General features: G+C 38.5%; 1 protein-coding gene across 1 annotated transcript; it reads right to left on the bottom strand.

The window, feature by feature from the left end:
- Positions 1-985: 985 nt before the first annotated feature.
- Positions 986-20,844, bottom strand: GASK1B (golgi associated kinase 1B). The gene is made up of 5 exons (XM_005016555.6): positions 20,628-20,844; positions 18,720-20,003; positions 11,577-11,791; positions 7,112-7,338; positions 986-6,396 (listed from the first exon to the last, which is right to left on the bottom strand). The coding sequence occupies exons 2-5, from the start codon at positions 19,714-19,716 to the stop codon at positions 6,189-6,191; spliced, it is 1,647 nt and encodes a 548-aa protein (XP_005016612.1). The 5' UTR covers positions 19,717-20,003; positions 20,628-20,844; the 3' UTR covers positions 986-6,188.
- Positions 20,845-21,564: the final 720 nt, after the last annotated feature.

Below are 21,564 nucleotides of genomic sequence, written 5' to 3'. Positions count from 1 at the left end.
CAGGGCTTCCCACAGAGATACAGGTGGAATAGGCTGATAGTCTTGAGGAAAATCTTGTTGATCCTGCTTGGAGCTCACAGATGTTTGTTTAGACAATTTCCATGCCAAGTTCTATACCAGTGCTGTATCTCAGGCAACTCTTCATCTTATTTGTTTGTCACTCTCCTTAGGTATCCATTTGACCTTAGGTTTCAGTTGTCCTGCCTCTAAGACTATGGATTGACCTAACTGACCTAAACTGTTTTTTCTGGAAATGGGACAACTCAGCAAAATTGTAATGAACTTACACAAATGTATCTGAGATTATTTAGCTTGAAGTATGCAGTAATGTGCACAAATAAATAACATTTTCATAAAACAAATCAAATTACTTTGTACAGGAAAGAATGTTTAAAAATATTTCAACATCTTTGTGTTTCTCATTAGTCTCTCTTGGATCATGAAAAAAATGTAAACTTCAGAGACTAGAAGTTCTGAGGCTACTTTAACTCTGTGTGAGTCTCCATGCCACATAGATTTCAGTGCCCTTCTGCTGCTTCTGTACTTGCTCGATGTCTGTTATAGTTTACTAGTCATTGATGTATACTTCTCTTCTGGCATCATAAATGGTCATGGCCTTTTCTGCTCAACATCTGTGTAAGTTGACATTGCCACCATGGCTAAAGAATACAGTAATACTGCTGATGCAGAGATCAGAAGCTCCACAGCCAAAGAGAAACAGCTTAGAGTTACAAGTCTCGAGAGTAAACACAAAATATTTCCACGGGAAGAGCTTCATAATATAATTTGGATTGTTTCTCTGAAGATGCAGTTTCAAGGCCATAGTTTTTTTTTTTAAAGTATCTAATAATCCACACAGGACTTTAATATGTATTGCAATTTTGTTATTTCAGCTTAGAGAACTGATCTGAAACTTGATGAAGACACTATTTTATTTTGTATATTCCTGACCATCATATGACAAAAGCAGCAGAGAGTCAAACAATCCATTGCTTGTGATAATGCCTTTACTGTTACTATAAAAGGACAAACAAGTTGGTTTTTAAAATGCACAAGTTTCAAATGGAAATTCAGTATGTAATGTAAAACCCATTAAAACCCCTCAGATTTGCTATCACTCTGTTGTCTGGCAGTTTAATGCAGATACAAACATTGCTCTTTTTTGGTACAATTGTAAGGAGAAAACTTTTTATACTATATAGATGCATTAGCAAGGGAAGGGTTAATGCTTTGAGAACAAACGTTGCATCCATAATAAAGTTATGTTTAAACTTCAACTTGCATATACCCAAAATTGAATTTATGTTCACAAACAATAAAATTCTACATGTAAACAGCAAATTACATAAACAATTCACTCTGTATGACCCAAACTGAGTGCACGTTGTAGGAAAAAAAAAAAAAAAGCTAAAGTATATTATATACACATATATGTATGCTCATATTTGCATACACACACATGCAGGAAAGCGTTCCCAGAATTGCTACTGGAAGCTTGTCCTTTAATGTACCCTAAATATGTATTTCCATTTTTAAAACCATGGAATTTACTTTTCTTTAATACAGTGCATTATAGAATATAGAATATATATATATATATAATATATAAATATATATATATAGAAAAGAGGGAAGTTGCTCTCACAGTGCTCCACAAAAGTTTTCATGTCCTCAGCTTCTGAAACGTTTAGGATTATTAACTTGCTGGCAAGCTCCTGAGGAATTTCAAGGCATCTGTGCCTGTGCTACTTATTTTAAGCTCTGTCTTCCAATGTTATGAAATCAGCAAACCCTCTTGACTTTCTTAGTAATTACATTTTATGTGGTTCTGGCTTTCAGGCAGATTCAAGAATGACATAATCTTCTTTTCCCACCCACAGATTTTGGACTGTTGCTGTTGGTTACACCCTTCCGAGTAATGTGCAACATGAATCTGTCTGATCCCATATGCCCATAAATGGAAGGCAGCCCAGCAAAGATGACTAAAGCCCAGTTTCTTGGCTTTCTGTTGATCACCACCATAGATAGAGCAAGGCCTGTTCATTTTTTTTCCTGTCTGTTAATACACCTCTGAAAAATGTAGATGAAGGACAGGTAACGACAGAGTCACTGCACCAAGCCTGTTGGAGTTTAAGAAGCATTTGGACTGTGTAGTTAGTCACGTGGTCTGAATTTTTGGGTAGACCTGTGTGGTGCCATGAGTTGGACTTGATGATCCTTGTGGGTCCCTTTCAGCTTGAGATATTCTATGATTCTATGATTATTTAGGCTTCTGTACTGGAATGTCAGTCCAACGTCATGCTGTTTTACAAGGAAATGGACTAATTTTTCAATACACTTTACTCCTGTTACCGAGGGGTGAGCAGGTATCTTGAATATCGTAGCAGTGAATAAAGTTCTTCTACTGTACTTTTTACTGGAGCATTTATGTAAATGCACTCAAAAAGTAGAGAATTCTCCACTTGAGTAAAAAAATAAATAAAATAAAATAAAATAAAATAAAATAAAATAAAATAAAATAAAATAAAATAAAATTAGAACTTGGCTAGTATGTACTTATAAGCACTATAGCAATCATACTTTGTATTATTAGCAGTACTGGATTCAAGTACCAAGCTATGTCGCAACAGGATAAACATCATAAAGAAAGGCACTTTCTGAAGTTTGTTATCAACATTATTAAATTCAAAACATTTTACAGTCCAGTCCCAATGACAGCCTCAGCAAGTCTCTCCCGACTTCCTGAAGACAACAAGAGTGTTTGTAGGAGTAGGAAATACAACTTTTTTATACAGCAGACACAGCAAGGCTTCCAGCTACGCATACTGTAATGCTAAGGCATGATCATAAGGTGAGAGTAGGATGCAGCATGCACAGAATGCCTTGTCCTAGACCCAAAGTCAGAGTTTCAGAGAAAGAAGTACTCCCTGGTCCTTGGAAAGGGCAATATGTGCAGCACTGACACAGTTCAGCTTGCCCTGGCCATTCATCCTGGGCTCATGGGTGCCTGCAGAAGTTCTGAAAAGACATTATATGCCTCTCTGGTCCATATAGGATAGAGGGTGAGACAACTGTCCATCCCCTTGTACTTTCCACAAAATCTAGGCATCATTCTGCCCTGCAGATTAGCTCTAATTACAAGTTGGTCTCTATGCCTCTGCCACAAAAAAAAAAAAAAAAAAAAAAAAAAAAAAAAAAAAGTAAAAAACACCATTCCTTTCCAAAGGCAATTCATCTGCAGCATCCATCTCCTCATCTCCACAATCTCCACAAGATCCCGTCTTTACAACTATGTTTTTTCATAACTTGGTCATACTGTTAAGGACAGCACCATTGTTACTTGGGCCTCTTAAGCTCAAGACTACCAAAGAACTTTGCTCTAAGCATAGCTTCAGGGCAATTACTCACTCCGTGGCAATTACACTGTTGTTTTAAGAACTGGCATTTATTGCTAGTCAAATAAAAAAAGTCCATATCATACTCAAGGAACACTAGTCCATGTCTAGAAGAAATAGAGAAGAATATATAACCTGAAAAGATAAAAAAACACTTGACATCTTTCTATTCTTGGGTAATGTTCAACTCTGGAAAAAGAAAAAAAAAAAAAAGGTTATTATGAGTCAATGACTTTGCATCAGGATCACAGAATCATAGAATGGTCTGGGTTGGAAGGGACCTTGAGGATCATATAATTCCAACCCCCCTGACATGGGCAGAGACACCTCCCACCAGACCAGGATGCTCAAAGCCCCATCTAGCCTGGCCTTGAATATCTCCAGGAATGGAGCATCCACAGCTTCTCTGGGCAGCCTGTGCCTGTGCTTGACCACCCTCACAGTAAATATTTTCTTCTTAATATTTAATCTAAGTCTATTTAGTTTAGTCCATTTAGTTTAAAGCCCATGTCCTATCACTACCTGTCAAAACTACTTGTTAAAACCCCTTGCCCTATCACTACACTCCCTGACCAAAACTCCCTGACCCCAGCTTTCCTGTAAGCCCCCATTATGTACTGGAAGGCCGCTATAAGGTTTCCCTGAAGCCTTCTCTTCTCCAGGTTGAACAACACCAGTTCTCTCCACCTGTCTTCATGGAAGAAGTGCTCTGAATGTGTAGTCTTAGAGGCAGAAGAAGAGAAGCTAGAAGACAAAGTACTCATGGGACATTTTTCATGATCAGGTACACTGCTATATCTTCCCTTGTTCCTCTTCTAAGTTCAGTGCAGGTGAAAGTCATAATTTTCACTCCCAGCAGAGTGTGATAATCCAATTGAACATGTATATAGCAGGAAGAAAACTGTGAGATAGGCTAGAAAATAGGACAAATTGATTGTAACGGTCACCAAAGACTGAAATTCATGATAAATGCAACAGGAATTCCATGTGAAATGGATTGAGAGATTATTTTTTTTCTCTAGGCTCAGGTCAAAATGCAAGCTACAGTAACATCTTTATTTCTGTGACAGAAATTACCTGGCTAATTTGTTACAACATTTCAAGAAAGGGATAATATGAAAGCCCTATACAATTCTACTTTGGTGCAATCAAAAAGTCCAAGGCACTCTAAAACATGGCCTCTCAAGGTAATTGGTAAGTTCTAGGAAGTTTTTACAAATGTATCTGCCCTTTACTGACAGAAAATAAAAGATTATTTAGATGACCAAGCTCTTAATGAGATCTATTTCTTCTAGTAATGCAATTCTTGTTAATAGCTCTTTTGATAATAAGAATGAAAATCTGTTTTAGCTGCAGTGGAATTGTAGTTATTTAAGACATTAAATTCACCCACATTAAGATGAATATTAAACATTTTAGTTTCTCATAATGACAAACAATAATATTATACAAGCACTTTCATTTTTTTAAATGTTATACACACTATGTTTTTTTTACTATACATGAAGACAAGAGTAGCTATGAAACCATTCAACTTCTGCCATCATCTCATGGCAAAAAGATAATAGATATTCGTTTAGAAAGACAGTAAGAACCTTATTAAACAGACAGGTAGAAAGTATATGTGAGGACAGACTATATCAGTTGATTTGTAACAGAGTATTTGCTGGAACAGATTGAGGCTAAGAATCTAAAGTGCTTGTCCAAGCCTAACAACCTTACCTGTATGAAAACTTGGGGCAAGTCATCAGCTGGAATCATCACCCCACAATGGTCAGTCTTAACAGAAAACCTGAGCCTGAATTGCTGGCAAGAGCTGAGCAAGCAGCACAAACAACATTTTCTGTTCTGATTTTAACAATGCTCACATCATTATTGCATCTGCCTTTCATTAGTATTCTAAAAAATCATGTAAAGAACATTGCAAAAACAAAATGTGTATACTTACTTTAGCAAAATATTTTCACAAAGCTAAAGCTAAATAGCTAAAAAAGAAATGGTAGTACTAAAGGATGATTCTGTGAGTAACACCCAGTTAATCAATAGAAATATCAGACAATCCATCCACACATCAAACCAATCCATACTGAAAATAGTATGTTGTAACAAATGACTCATGACAAAGTGTACTCCATACTGTACAGGGAAAAACTGCATTTGTCAAATTAATTATTATTGTTAAAGCCATGCTCTCCTTGTTGTGAATCTAAATTTTATTCACATCCAATAGAAATATTGGATTGCATTTAAAAGAGTTGAATCTAGTCCTTAGATTTCAAAAGATCAAAATAAAATACATTTGGAAATGTTGGAATTTTAGTGTTCTTAATCAAAAAGATAAATTCCTGTACTAAGTATGTTTCACTATGTAGATACGATGGCAGTTTTCAGTGATGTGTTAAGTGCCTAAAATCTCTGTTCCCATTTAAATTTGCAATAAAACTTTTACTGACTTGAATGATGAGAGTAAGAGTAATCCAGACTAATGTACTGAAAATACTGTTGCTAATTCTGAAGCATATTAACAGAAGGAGTGTTCGTGGTGCATGCACATTACTATATCATTTATTGTACTATTTGATTTTTTTTCATTTCATTTCACTGGTGACATAGAACCTCACTGTGTTGAGCTGCAGCTGACATTTAAATGATGCTTTTAAACCATTCAAGACTTCTTATTTAAAAATAAACTTGAAAGTTTGGAAAAATAAAAATTAAATAAGCCTATGAAGTAAATCAATTTAACTGTCAGTTTTGCCTCACAAAATTTTTTAAAGCCTGTCCCTCAGAAGCTCATTCATTCATGGGCAATACTTTGGCTCCATGTGCATTTATATAAGTAAGAAGAATTTTGGACCTCCTTTCTATTACATCAATAAGCTTTTCAATTCCTTTCCTGCCTCCTTGGCTCTCCCAGTATACTTTGTCAAGGAACAAAGACTGAAGCAACTTCTCCCGTAAACGCTGGCTCCTCAGCACTGAAACTGCAGATTCAGGAAATCTGGAAAAGCACAAAGAAAATCATCAGTTTTGCCATCACTCTGAATTGCAATAATCATGTTGTGGTTTAGCAATTGAATTTATGAATATAGCCTGCGACTCAGGAGAGGAAGTCCATGCATGACTAATCATATGCATGTTAATTGTATCTCTTACACAAGTAGAGTTAGTCATACATTTTTAGACATCCTGTAATTCACAAAATGCTTCATGGGCTGATGATATTTATTACAGTAACTTAGTGTCCCTTGCTTTTTGATTATAGTATGGTAACTCAGAGCAGTGCAAATTGCTTACAGAAGAGGTTTCCACAGAAACAAGTTTACATTAGTGGAGTTGAGACTTTCCTGTGTTACATCAGTCATGCCTTTATAGGTAAGGCATGAATCTGTTCTGTAAAGCCCTGGCAACTTGCAGATGCTACAGGTAATAAACTGAAAGTGTGTTTAGGGTAAACATAACTAAGCTTCACTGACAAATTAGATCTCCCCATGGACCTGGCAGAAGAAACCTGGAGTTAATGTAACACTGACACAGTAATAGTATCTCTCATGCAGCTTAGGGAGCAGGACAAATCTCTCCTACTCCAAGTACCCAGGCACTCTCTGTGAGCAGTGCTTTATTCCTACTAAATGCTGAGGAGAGATTTTCCTTCCAACTGCAATCCCAGGAAGAAATTATCCATCTTTTTACAAAATTAATAACTTAAAACTTACTCATTGATTCCTTGCAGTATTTTGAAGTCAAGATTGTCCTCGCTTCTGTCAAAGAAACCATTATTGTCTATAAAGGCCAAGTGCCTTCGGTCATGCCTTCTCTGCACTATGTGTGTCAGGTCGACAGCATCCTGATCGCTGCATTTCAGCGTCAGACCTTGCTGCACGCAGGAATCTTCCTTCAGAGGTTTGAATCCGCAGCAGTTTCTGTCTAGCCGGTTATAGATCTAAAACCAAGCACAGCAGAGCGCCGACTGAAAACAACTTCAAAGGATTTGGGGCACAGTGCCACTGTCAGACTTTGCTCACTAACCCAGCTGGCAGGAAAGCAAACTCAGAACAAGCATAGTTAAAGAGAGCAGTGAAATGGCATTAAAGACCTTGTCTCCAAATTTCATATACTCTTTGAAGCAATTTGCCAGGCTACATATTGTATCCATTTGATGGCCATGATTTGTTATGTCAGTAGACATTCCTTGAAAACAATGGAACAATAGGACTTTGTAATAAGATGGGGAATACAATTCAATAGAAATAGCACAGCCTGACATACACGAAGGGCCTCTATTTTGTAGACTCTAACAGACTTAAACATGCAAAAAAAAAAAATATATTGAAAAGATGAGCAAGGGGCACATTAAGTTAGTCACCAGAAGCTACCAAATGCAGGAAGGAGGAGTGCATTTCTAAGCACAGAGAAGCCTCTGTGAGCTGCCCTGTGGTGCATATTTCAATGACATCATGGCCCAGACTATTGTTTCACACGCAAATGCTCACTTATTCATCATGCAGCACTTAGCTGGGAGGAATACATCTGGTCTAACTTTAGCGGTGTAAATGCTAAGCATCTCTCCTGACCTAGTCATTTCTGTTTCTTACGTAAACAATGACAAGTACTAGGCACCCCCAGTGCAAAGGATGCCATTTTAGGATAACTGTCTTGCATGGGAAGGATAAATCACTCTTTACAGGTACTTCTACCCTCTGGTGTGTAGATGAGAATAAATGCCCAGCATTGCCAGGGCCCTGAGTGCACAGATAGGCCTTAATTGGCCTAATCAGCCTCAAATGGGACCTCCATACCCACATCCACCCTCTCTCTGCCCATTGGCCCAGGAGCCCTATACAAGTTCAGGCTCAGGCCCTCAGTTCTCCTCTGGACCTTGCTGTGGGAGCACCTGCTCCTCATCCTGTTACCTGGTGCTCCTGGATTGCTGCTTCGTGGCCCTGGAGCTGGATTGCCACCTTGTCTCTGCCTGATGCTCACAGAGGGATCCACTGTCATTCCTTCTGGGCTGCCCCTTGTGCCATGGGACCAGCCATGCTGTGTGGATGACCTGTCCTGGCTTCCCCTGGGGAGCAGCCCTGCTTTTGCTTACTTCTATTTACAGAGCAGAAGGCAGATAAGGTTTAATGCGTAGCTAATTAATGTATTTTTTTTTTCCTCGTTTCCTGTGTGCTACTAACTTAAAACTGCTCTAAGCATAAAAATAATAACACTCATGTAAACATGAAACCTTCTAAAGTTAGTCTTATTTTTTGACACCCCACTGAAATGAAGTGTTGTGACTTCTCATGATTTAGAGCTGTGTTTAAAGTTAGAAAGGCCTCCTATTTTTTTTTTTTCATCAGATGAAAGTCCGAGAGTTGTTTGTGTTCTCTTATGTAGCAATATTGCCACTGGTCTTGCTGGCAGTGTTTATTTTCAGCTGAGAAAATCCTGAGGAAAGGAATGGATTTCTCTCTCATCCTTGCTGAGCAGCATTCAGCATCTTCAAGCACAAGAGCCCCTGTTGTTTGCAGTGTTGTAGCTCATTTCTCATTCAATTTATTCGAAGTTTTGCCAAAAAGTGAAGTAGAGATTTACAGACTCCTTTGATGCATAGCCATAATTTGTCTTTACCACACCTCATTACATGCATTAAATAGATGAGGAGATCATGTTCTTGCAGACAGCCTCTTCATAATGCGTTCTGTTAAGGCAGAACACTGGGATACTCTGGAGCTGATGTTGCAACTTTAACAGTTTAACACTGATTTCTGTCATGTATTTATGTATGTACATGAGTGCTTCAAAACTCCATAATTAAAAAATAATAATTTTTACTTTTAATGTCCTTACTTTACCTGAGTTCTTGAAGAGGACACTTAAAGGTCAAATACAAGCATTTTTCAGCTTGCTTCTATGTTTTATATTATTTGTTATTTGAATTCAGAAGATAGGAATCTCTTTAAGGGCACCAAAGCCATTCTGATGGAAACATTTTTAAGAAGGAATGCTTCTCACCAGCACTCTTTCTGAAAAAATCATGAAGTGGTTTTTTTAATGTTCTGTAGTTTCCCAGACTAGACTTTGCACTGTTAAAGTATTTTTATTGATATTAAGCCCAGTTTCTGCTATGATTAATTTCAGACTATTATAATCAATGTCCTCTGAATATCTTGAATGCTTTCTTGTTATCTTGATGTTTATGCTCCTCAAAGTCTAAGCTGTTAGGTTATCTTTGCACCACAGTCATGGTAAGCACATTGTAATGTGTATTTTAATGGTTCTTTAAACTCTCTTTAGCTTTTCTGCATCATTGATTCTGATTCAATTTTAAATGCACAGAAAATTTACCTTCAGTAGTGTATTCATGTGATTTTTCTGGGGGAACTGCAAATCCAGGTAGGTTTCTTGGAGGCTCTTGTTACCTTGCTGATGCAGGCAGCTTTTTAACAGAATATTGCAATTGAGACCTCCTGGAGCAAACATCTAACTAAGCAAACTTGATTTTTTTTTTTTTTTGTATGTACGTCTGCACAAAACCATACATAAGAAAGGTGTTAGAAGGTTTTGGCCTTTTCCAGTCTAGAGGTATGCAGATCAGTATGGAAATAACTAGAGACAGGAAAACCTCTTGGTGCATAAAGCCACATATCCTTTACCACAACTGAAGAGTGCAATCATTGAAAAGCTTGAAGTTTTCCACTAAAAACCATCTACCTGGTGGTATGAAGCAGCCCAGGTTAGAAGGGACCTCAAGAGATCATCAGGTCCAACATTAGTATGTATGATAACAGTATAAACATTTGTACCCGCAAGCAGCATTTGCAAGATAATTAGTCTATTAAACAAAGCTACTTGTTTAGTCTATTAAACAAAACCACTAGAATCCTGGCCTCTATTAGGGCTACACGCCATAGCTTGGCATTTTAAACTTGGAAACCCTTCTTAGCATTTTCCATGTTAGAATCGTCTAATGTGCTGCTAGACTTAAGTCTGACAGCACAGGTAAAATCTTAACCTTAAAACTGTAAGACCTTCTTTCACTCTCTGGTATGTACCACCTTCTTTGGTAGGCAAATGGAAGTATAAACTGATACCAGATACAAATGGGGGCAATTTATTTTGTGTACAATTCTATCCTGTTGTACCTTATTTCTGCTGACCTCTCCTTCTGGATAATAAGAATTCTATTATGAAGTTTAAAAACGTGTCTTAGAGGACATTAAAATAAATAAATAAATAAAACAGAACTCATGTGAATTCTCAACCTGTTCAGAAACAAAACAATGGCATGAAAATAATAAAACTGATGCATTATGTACTATTTATATATGGGTATTACTATGTTTAGTACCAAAAAACTCCACGTATGACCTTATACCAGTTTCAGAGGGTTATTTGCTCATAGTGGAACTAAAGATGCAGTCATTAGACAAGTTGACAGTATATTTTTAGAGAAGAATTTCATGCTCTATGTTTAACAAGTCTGCAGAAATGCAATTTTCAGAAAAACATTTGAAGCATCATTCATCCTAAAACAGAGCTGAGAAAGGCAGGGATAGACTATGCATAAAGCAAGGCATGATTTCTGTATTTCAAGAAATGCAACTCTAAAAAGCTGAATTGTATGCAACTGAAATGCAGTGCACAAAACTAGTGCTTACTGTAGTTTTAAATACAGATAGCATTATATAAACCAGTAAGTGGTGCAGGAGGCTTAGCCACTCTGACCTGTCTGGCAGGCAGGGGTGATTGGAAACAGTGCTGTATCTCAGGAAGGTATAAAATCAGCTGCCATCCACATGCATATATATATACATGTAGTCCAGCATTAATGTTCTATTGTATAATTATTGTAACTGTGGTCATGTGGTGTCATAATACCACAAGGCAAAGCCCTAGCATGGTATTATTTAGAGAGCTAATACTTATGTGCAAAACCTAATTGAAGAACAGCAGCTTTGTTGTTCATCAGATACTATTCTACTCCTTCCTCATTCAGTCAAGTTCCTGATCTTTCCATGATTACAAGTTGAATTTTGAATGTTTTAATCATAAACAGAAACAACTTCAAATTGTGCAAATTCATCTCTTCCCCAGTCTTAAAACAAGCGAACCAACTAAAATTATTTTTCTGAGAGTCTATGTGCTCATGTGACTTTTGAGGCAGATATTTGTGTTCTATAAATGTTTTACCTGCAGAAGAAAATCAAAGAGTGCCATCTTGGACCATTCATGATGGTGGATTTCAGTACAGCCCCACTCAGCTTTGGGAACTTTACCATTCTGCCAGCATTTCTGCTTCAATAGTTGCTGATATCTCCCCCAGGTTAATCTCACTGAAGAATGGGTATTGTTATCTGTTGGACTCAGTGAGGAATCCCAGAGAATAACAGGACAGGCTTGACCGGCTGAAAAAGGAAAAACAAAAAATTGCCAGACTGGAGTACTGACAGACTTGCTTGATCTTTCTTTAGACATTGTCTAAGCATCAATAATTATAGCATTTTACAGATGTGGCAGAAAAAATTGCCACAGCCAAATAATTTGACATCCTTTGGTTAATGTGGTCTTATTCCACATCTAAAACCAGCCACCGCAGGAATGGACAAAGAACAGACATTGTAAGTGCCTTCAGTGTACAGAAGACTTTTTCTCTTTGAAGCAGGAGATTAACGTAAAAAGTCATATATTAAACCAAACTATTACAAAGTTCATAGGTAGATTTAGAGCCTACAATGCTGTTGTGAACTAATGCTGCAGGTTTCCCTCACTGCAGAGAACTGATGATGATTCACAAGAGCTGAAAACTTCTCTCAAAGGGTGTTTTCCTGTGTAATGGGCATAAAAGATTACAAATCCTATACTCAAAGTGGATTTATACTGTTTTCTTCTGGTATTGTATGCCTATAATATATGATTTCACAGCCCTGAAATGATGTATGAGAATACTGTAGAATATCAACTTAGCATGAATAAACACCTTGACAAGTATTTTTTATTATACAACTATAACATGAGATAGTACAACAATGATTATGGCCACTTTCTTTAATTCTTTTTCTGTGTAAAGGTTATTCCACTTTTCCCTGAAACTGGTAAGGCACGTAAGTGTCTTAGCTTTGGTGAATTCAAGTGTTTGTAGTATTTAGTGGGAAGTAGCCTCTGCAAAGAATTTAAAATAAGCTAAAATACATTTCACTCAATATCAAATAACAGGCATATGTATCCTCTTTAGGAAAGTGGAGCTTTCTGTTTCACTGCTGATTCAATGCTTCTGTTGCTGCCTTAAGTAGTCAAGGATCCAGGACTGACTGCGGTTTGTACACACTTTAAAACAAAGAAAATATTTATATTTTTGGGTGTAGACAGAAGGCCAGGATACAATGTCTTGGTATGGAAAGGAGGAACCATTTAACTGCAAAGCTGTTAGCTAATAAATAACAGGTGTTGGAACATATGCAAAATTTCAGAATTTATTTGTATTTGTCTTGAATGTCAATAAACCTAAACACCACACTTCTACAATTCATGGGATAGTTTGTGTCTCTACAGGCTGCGTATAACTGTCTTCTGTGTGCTCTTGGACCCAAAGACACATCTGAAAAGAAGCTCTCAATCTCACATGAAAGCAATGAACTTCATGGCAACTTCTTCTCCAGAGGCAACCTGGACAGATGTCTGTACAGAGAAAATTGGCATCTGTGACAAACAGGAAGGTAAAAAAAAAAAAAAAAAAGCCAATGCAAATGTTCCATCTGTAAGCAGCATGAATTGCTGATGGATCTCCACTGAGCTGAATCAAAAAGCACTTTCTTCAAAGGATGCTGACTGATCTGAAACAGGTTGGAAATTCTTTGCCCATAATTAGCAGTGAATCATGTGAAGATCTACCTGTTGCCATAAAGCATGATAAGACTCCACATGCAGTCAAGCTCAAATGTGTTCAGTTTCATTAGGAAAAGTGGAGAAAAGCAAAATCTTTTCAAACACCAGAATGTACTTGATGATCTTCTCTCTGACTCAACATGTGCATACAAGGTAGTCCTCAAACTAAACCAAGATGCAGCTCTCCACCTCTTTAACTCCCCTCCTTGTTGCCTGATGTTTCCTTAGGAACCCAGAAGGTGTCCTTTTCTTAGCAACATCAGTCTCTCACTATGGTCAGTACTTCCTTTATCATCATTGTGCACCAGCATCTTTTCTCTGATGGGGGAGGGGAGAATATGAGTGTTGAGCACTGCTGAAAAATCAGGCTTCTCTACTGAGATGCCTGAATAAGCATTGAGGAATTTAAAGTCAGAAACCCTGGCCATTTCCCAATCTCTCTCGCTTTAGCTCCATCACTGACATTGTAGATGACTAGCCAAGTCAGGTCAACTATTAGCTAAGCTACTCTTCCAAAACAGTTGGAGAAAGCATACACAAGCAGTAGGAACTGCCACCAAAAAGCAAAGGACAGCATCCTTTGGGACCGAATCTGATCTTTTATTTTTGTATCTCTGACAGCAGCTTATGTAACTACTCGCAAAATTTTTCCACAAGCCAAACACGTGAACTGTCTTCTAACAAAACAAACATCCCCTGTCTATCTAAAAGGGACATGATAAACAATAGTAATATAAATACTTGAAAAATATGAATAATATCTTGCCAGTTTCCATTAAGACACAAAAACAAATTTAAAAGACCAAGGCTAAATGCAGGAAATGTTTGCATTTCAGAGGAAATGGGAGCAGAAAAGATGAGCCAAAATAAAATCTTTCAACTCTGTAATATAAATTGAATTACAGGAATATGAAGCAGCAGCTTCAGTAAAGAGCAGTGACTCAATTTTTTGACACTGGCAGGAAAAACATGAAGAGGCTGAATTAAAGCAGATAAGGGGGTTGATTAATAGGTGCATGAATTGGTGTAGCAAGGTAGGGAGAGTTGTTTTGCTTCAGACCTCCCAGGCGTGGGGCTGAAGTTAACTGAGCAATGGAAAGCAAGGCCTGACCAGGAGCTCCCAGTCTGACACAGCCAGGATTTAAGGGGTCCAGCACACATCAGAATACATCCAATTGTTCTAGGAGGGCCTCTTTCCTCAGCAGTTTTATATGGTAACATAGAAGGTTATTGCTGTTCTGCTGCTGCAGCTCCGACACTCACAGATGCCACTGCTGCCTGTTACTGAAAGACCTGGGGTCTTAAATAACTTCTGATAAACCCTCCATGAGAGAAGGAAATACTGTGAGGAAGCCACTGAAGCTTGGCCAAAGCAGATTGACTTTAATTTCTTTTCATCTACTGTTTTAGACCCATTTAACTACTCAGCTACCTAAAGATGAAAACATCTGCAAAATTGCATGAGAAGTCTTTTGAAACTTGTATTGGAACCAGCTTCCTAATAATTCAAATGGATTTTTCAGCACCAAAATAGTTCTAAAAATTTCTTTGGCCCTTAGCATCCACTGTGTCAGGGAATGAGCTGAGTAAGCTAACACAAGGGAAACTTCAGGTTGCTGAGGCTAGACTGCCCCAGGGTGCTCAAACTGCTTCATTCACAGCAAGGTAATGTACCCCAGCTTGGCTTCTGTATCAGCATCATCTTAAATATCCAGACACCATATCACTTTAAAAACGGTCTACATGCTTTTAAGCATATTTGTATAGATACTCTTGCAAATGTTATCATACCATATTGTGTACTACCTTATTCCCACAGCATTTTTTCCAACTTTGAAAAAAATACTTTCAAACATTCCCAAGAGAGCTTCAATAAAGAAAGCAGGTCTTTCATGAGGTGGTTAAAGCCCTTTCTCAAGCTCATCACTGTTTGCAGTGATGCAGTACAGTTTACCACTGCCACACTTGAAAGGAACAGTTTAGTTGCCCATGTAGTATCAGGAAGGGATAATTTAGTGTAGAAAGCAGATTTTTATTACTCCCTATTTTGCCCTAACATTAATGAATCATATTACCTTTCCCTGCTTTTGCACAACTCATGGTGCAATGGCCAAGGCAGGCTGATAGTGCAGGGTATAACAGGAAAATCTATGGCTCCATTTATCACATGGAAGCCAATAAAGCAAAACGACAAGTGTACCCAGTGGAGCTGTCTATCACGTGTCATGTGTCTGTTTGCACTAAACTAACCATGAAGGGTTGTTACTCAAAGGAAGAGCTTCTTGCACTTTTCAGGAACAAAAAGTTCTGGGCAAATAGCTCAATCCTCAGCTAAGAAGCCCCACTGGAATGAGTACACCTGAGCTTGCTCCTCTCAGCACAGGATCAAACATACTTAGCCACATTTACCATATCAGAAAACTGGGGGAAAAGAGGTGGTAGTTGGCATGTGGTAGCTCAGGCCTTAAGCAAGAGATGCGACAAAACTGTGCAGTAGTTGCTGTGTTGTGTATCAAAAGCTGAGCAAAGACCTCAGCCTCAACACTAAGGTCCAAGGAACCCAAGTCCTCTCCCTTTGGTGTTGAGTGGCAGAAGAGGAGCAAACCCCTCCAGCTTGTGTTACTTCATCAGTGACTCAAGCCCTAGTGAACCCCAGCATTGTCCTGCCCTGCTGCTGAGCCAGAGGCAAGCTGTGCAGTCATTTTACTTTACTTCTGTGCAAGTTGACTGAGGTTGGTCTGTGCCACCAAGCTGTGCCAAGCAAGGTCACTGATGTCTCCTCTATTCCTTAGGTTAGGACCGTCAAATAATAAAGATTCTCCATCCTATGTTATTAATGTAACCATACCAAAACTCATAAATGCAAGAGCCATCCTCTGCTTTCTCCACAACAGATGGAGCTTTATGATTTTTTTTTTGTTGCTTTACTGGCTAATCCTTCTTGGCTTATAGGTGTTTTGGAGCTCACAGCATGTTCATGCCTTGTAGTTAGCAATAGCAATAATGAATATCTGCTTGTGTGCACCCGGAGTCATTCTCTCTGCCTGTAAGACTGAACTTGCAAGGGCTTTGCTCACCTGTACTCCCCAGGCTATTTACATGTACATTAGATCAATTAACTGCAAAAATATGAGGGAAAGAGTTATCATGCATGATTTTTCCATCCATGATGGAAAAATAATATAGACCACTCAAACATTCAGTTAATACCAAAGAAGGTTTGCAATTAACTAGGAAAAATAAGGGCAGTAGCCAGAGAAATTGCGTACAGTATTTTGCTAGGCTTTTAAAGAAAACACATCAGTGAGGGAATTGAGAGAATAAAGGAAACAAACTCTCTACAGGGATTTACTAAGTGGTTCTTTGAAACTGCTCTGACAAATGAATGACAGTTTTGAGAAGCTCATTTTTTAAGATTTTAATGCTACATCAAACATGTCCTGTTACATCACATCACAACTGAGGCAAGCTAAATGGAGGTGTCGTGGGGAGAGAGATGTCAGCCCAGAAGCTGTGTACATTTGTAGACACACACAATCTCTCCTCCTGCACTGCTCTCTTTCCCATATGAATAACCATGATTATCAGAAGCTGCCCTGCAAAAACCTTTGGTGAGCCCACCTAATCTTATCCTAAGCACATGCAAGTAAGTTACAGAAATAAGCTCACCAGTTGTTCATATTGCTCTTAAGAATATGCTTTTGTTCATTTCCTCAACACAAAGATGTTTTCAAGATTATGCTAAATACAAGCATGCAGATAGTAATGGGTGCAAGTAGCTACGAGGCATCTGAGCTCCAGCATATTTTGAGGCTAAAGAAATGGAGAGAGACAAGGTACAGTAACTGTTCCAAATCCTCTGTTCACCCTTTAGCTGGAAAAAATGAAGTGGGACCAAAATAATGTTATTTCTCTTCTCATCACCTAGCAACACTCTTCTTGCTATAGGAACATAGCCAGTTATGTGGAAAAGAAAATTAAAATGAGCAGAATGACTCTCTCTGTCCCAGACAATCCAAAACACGCTGCAAGGTGACAGACACCGGGCGACACAATGCACAATTAGCCTAATGGGTGCTCACAGGGGCTTGCGGTCTGTCAGCTCTGCAGCCATGCTGGGCACAATTCCTCCAACCGAACTACCTTAACTCCTTGTGACAGCTCTAGAGCAATAAATCTCCTGCCTAAAAATAACCTAGGCATAATGTATCTTCCATGCTTTGCAAGTATGAATAATATTCAGAAGCCACCAAACTGTTATTCCTAGAGATTCATTCACACAGTTGCACAGGCTGCCAAAGGGAAGACTTACACAGTAGGAACAAAGCAGAGATCTCTAGGTCTTCTTCCTGCTGTCAGATTTTAGAAAGTCATTCCTGAATTACTTGTTCGTTGTTGTCCTTTTTTTTTTTTTTTTTTTTGACAGATGGATTGATATAAAAATATTTCCTATAAGCTAATTTCAGCAGCAAGAAATGAACAGCAAAAACAAATAGCTGGCCACTTCAGCAATGATTCATTAAAATGCAACGTAGTCCTTTAGGGTTGTGATTTGCAACTGTACAAAAATAGCAGTTAGGCTGAAGACATTTAACAAGATGGCTATGTTAGAAATAAACTTCTAAAATACATTATGTCTGAAATCTATCTTTAATTTCACCATAGAATAGAAAGCCAAAATTTGCACTGAAAACTGTTTAAACCAATCATGTAAGAGGCATATTGCATTATTTCCTGTATATATTTTTGTCTGCATAATATATAATGTAGGTATGTGTAATGAGCCTCAAAATGTCAAGCTGGATTCACTGAGATGTAGCAATATTTTTTGAATTATCAGGGGAGAGGGAAGATTTTTTTTTTTTTCTGAAAATTGACAGTTTCCAGAGTTAGTAGTAGCATTAAGCTTCTTCAGGAAGTCCCCTACCTTTCCAAGTAGGTTATCTGACAAAATATAAAACACCTTTCCTGTACCATCTGTTCGAGAGATTAATTCTTGTGCTCGCTTTCAATAATATCTTATTGAAGCCAAATCTAAGAGATGAGAAAACAAAACAAAACAAGACAAGCAAAAAAAAAAAATGAAATATTCATCAAATCACCAGGTAATCTTCTGGAATTTCTTTCACCTCTTTAGTCAGTCTGTACAATGCCATGCGATCTACAGATGACTCCCTGTCTTTTTTTGCATTCCATAGTCTCATGGACAGAGAATCATTAGAGCAACTCAATTATTGCATTTAGTCTAAATTTCAGGGTACAGCATCCTTTAGACCGGACAATTACATGGAATAAATTGCAGAAAGATATCAGCTTTACACCCCTGTAATGATTGGGTTAGTTCTCAGACTAGCAGGAGTTAAAGTCTGCTGCTGTCCTGTGGTTAATGTGGGAAGAGGAAGGAAACCTCAGCACCCCATGTGGAAGCTGAAAATCATAGGAATATGTTACCTTGGAAGAACTCCGACTTCCTGCTTACAGAAGGTAAGCTCCTGTTTAGCCCCAAGATCCTATCCAAATGAAAGGCAAACACTTCACTCATGTCAAGAGGTCTTTTGATGATGCCACAGTGCCCTCGATTACAAGCAGCTTCTGTGGTGCTGGGACCCCTCTCAAATACTACCAGGACTGCTTTCTGAGAAGGCACTTCTTGGATGCTCTCTATTGGAGAATCTGCCAGCATACGCATGCTTAGGATATCTTCTTTGCTCAGCCAAGACGGAGAGCTCTCGCTGTAAATCCTGATATTGCTCTCCTCAGCCTGGTGTTGTGCCTTTAGACCTCCAGAAATCCCCCCAGGTCTCTGGTGACCTCGCTTCCCGATTGCCATTTCTTTCTGCCTGTGTTCATCCAGGTGGTGCTTTCCTGCCTGCGGAGCTATTGCTGCTCCCTTTGCACCTGCAGCACGTGTGGCCCTCCCCAGCTGCTGGACAAAGGTCTCTTCCTGGCCAGTGAAAGCAGCTTTTGGAAAGTGCTGCCCATAGGACAAAGGGATTGCATGTTTCTTCCTGCGCTTTGGCTTCACCGTGCCTCTGATGTTGGCAGGCTTGCTGCGCTTGGACCGCAGGGTGATATAAACTACGTTGGGTGGCACCGAGGTCCCATTGCCGCCAAGCTGGGGTTCCTGGAAGCTGGGTGGTGACAGGGTGCCATCCAGTGGGATGCCCAGAAAAGGAGTTTGAGCTGCATCTTGGAGACTTCTGGAACTGAGTTTTTGGTGTCCTCCTTTGTGCTGGGGTAAAACGTGACCCACTTGACTGACAAGGAACCCCAGGTAGATCACACAAGCAGTGCCCACCAGCAGATTCCTCCTTGTCCTCGGTCGCCTGCAGGTCCACAGCCTCAGCACCCGTGGGGAGCAGAGGCAGCAAATAAACAAGTTTTTGATTTTACCTGGCTGATCAAAGAAGGTCATTTCTCTAGCGAATCCACATGATGAAAACAGCATAAAGTCTTCCGCACATTCCAGCCAGGATGATGATGCATGATTTCCCTTCCCCGATTTCTATTTCTCCTTTTCCAAATAGCTTCCAGCATGGATGATGGACAGAGGCTACTGATATGCCTGGGAATGTGTTCAGTGCTAAGGATCCAGACACTCCACCTCTACAAGCTGTTAAATTCTTATCAGCCACCACGGGGCAAGTGATTGGCTTCAGAGAATGAATGGAGCCAGCTACGTAAGCAAAGTTTACTGACTTGTAGCCTAAAATATCTGAAGTTCTCCTTTGAAAACTGCAAAAAGAAAAGAGTTGAGCTGACAGTAGCATTTAATTTCATTACTCATGAAATAGTATCTGTGGTTCTCTATTTTAAGAGTCAAGTTATAGGTGAGACAGTATACATAAATCCAGAAACGTGCCAGAATACATCTTTCATTTTCTAATTACAATACAAATTAAACACCAAAATCATGAAGTACAGGCTCATTTTGCAATCTCAGCTAGATGTATTCCAGCATTAAAAGAAAAGCTTTCAAACACAGATCATTATCATCTTTTTCTTACGAGACAAGAGTCTTTACTAAAACTCATGTTATGGACACGCTGTAAATTATACAATATTAACCACCAATAACTATAGCAGTTAGATATGCACATATTCTCTAATACAAAAATAAAGTAGCAGTGCCACATGTCCAGAGTTTAATGGGAATATAGTTCTCATAATTCATAAGCCCACATTAAAGAAGAAAGATGGTTAATTCTTTACACTCTCATGAAGCCATAAAATAGGATCCAGATATAGCTTATCAAATAAAATGACAGTGGCTTATATATCCTTTCACAGAAACAAAGATAGATTAAGTGCACACTGTATACTTACTGCTATAAAAATGTAAAACTTAAAATCTCTTACCTATTCAGCTTGACTCATCCTTTGTTCTGGTAAACTCCTTAGGTTAATAAAAATAACTTCGTAAAACTGACGTTCTCCAAGTATGCTAGCACATATTTCATTTGTAAATATGGTCCACATGTAGGTATTTCATTACAAGCTAAATACTCTTTGGAGCCTAACTGTACTGAGAGGTTGTTTGCATGTGAACTGCTATAAACTTACATGAACCTCACGTTATAAAAAAAAAAAAAAAAAAAAAAAGAACTTCTATTTTAAATTCTGTAATGAAAAGTCCTGTGAAGTTATGTGCCTTCCAAAAGTGCATTCCATCCATTTCTAACTCCTGAGGGCCCTCTAGTGCACAGCAGGCAGAGGTACTGAAGAAATTCCTGCTTTCCACAGTTTTCCCTTTTTAAAAAGAGGCCTTCTGAATTTTACATCATTTGAGAATTGCATGTTCTTGTGAGGAGAAATGAAAAACAGACAGTGGCTTTATTGTTAAATATTGTTAACATGCTATTAAACAGGAGCATGTTTTCTATTTGTGCTTTCCAAAATGAGGCACAGCAGTCACCATGCAGATGGAAAAGTCAAGGCAGTAAGATGTTAACAGCTTGTGAAAAGTTAAGCAGTGAGACAATGGCGCAGCTATGACTTCTGACTCCTTGCCTAGTCCAAGTACAAAATAATAAAATCTCTGTTTACTGTAATTTAAACTAAAAGAGACATTCCCTGCTCCATTATTAATACTCTAAGGGGAACAGATTGTTTAAGAAAATGGTTTCTGTTTCAGATGGGTCTAATTTGGATTTATAAGTTTGTGAGTGGATTTTTTTCACTGACCTCACCTTCTTTGCTTTTTGGCTAAATATGTGCTACCAAGTTAAGACCAAGATATTTTGCCATTACTAGAAAAAAAAGTCTTCATATTATGCTTTTTCCAAGTCTGAGTTAT

Source organism: Anas platyrhynchos, chromosome 4, assembly GCF_047663525.1.
Source record: "Anas platyrhynchos isolate ZD024472 breed Pekin duck chromosome 4, IASCAAS_PekinDuck_T2T, whole genome shotgun sequence".
NCBI lineage: Eukaryota > Metazoa > Chordata > Aves > Anseriformes > Anatidae > Anas > Anas platyrhynchos.
This window is presented reverse-complemented; position numbering and strand designations above follow the sequence as displayed.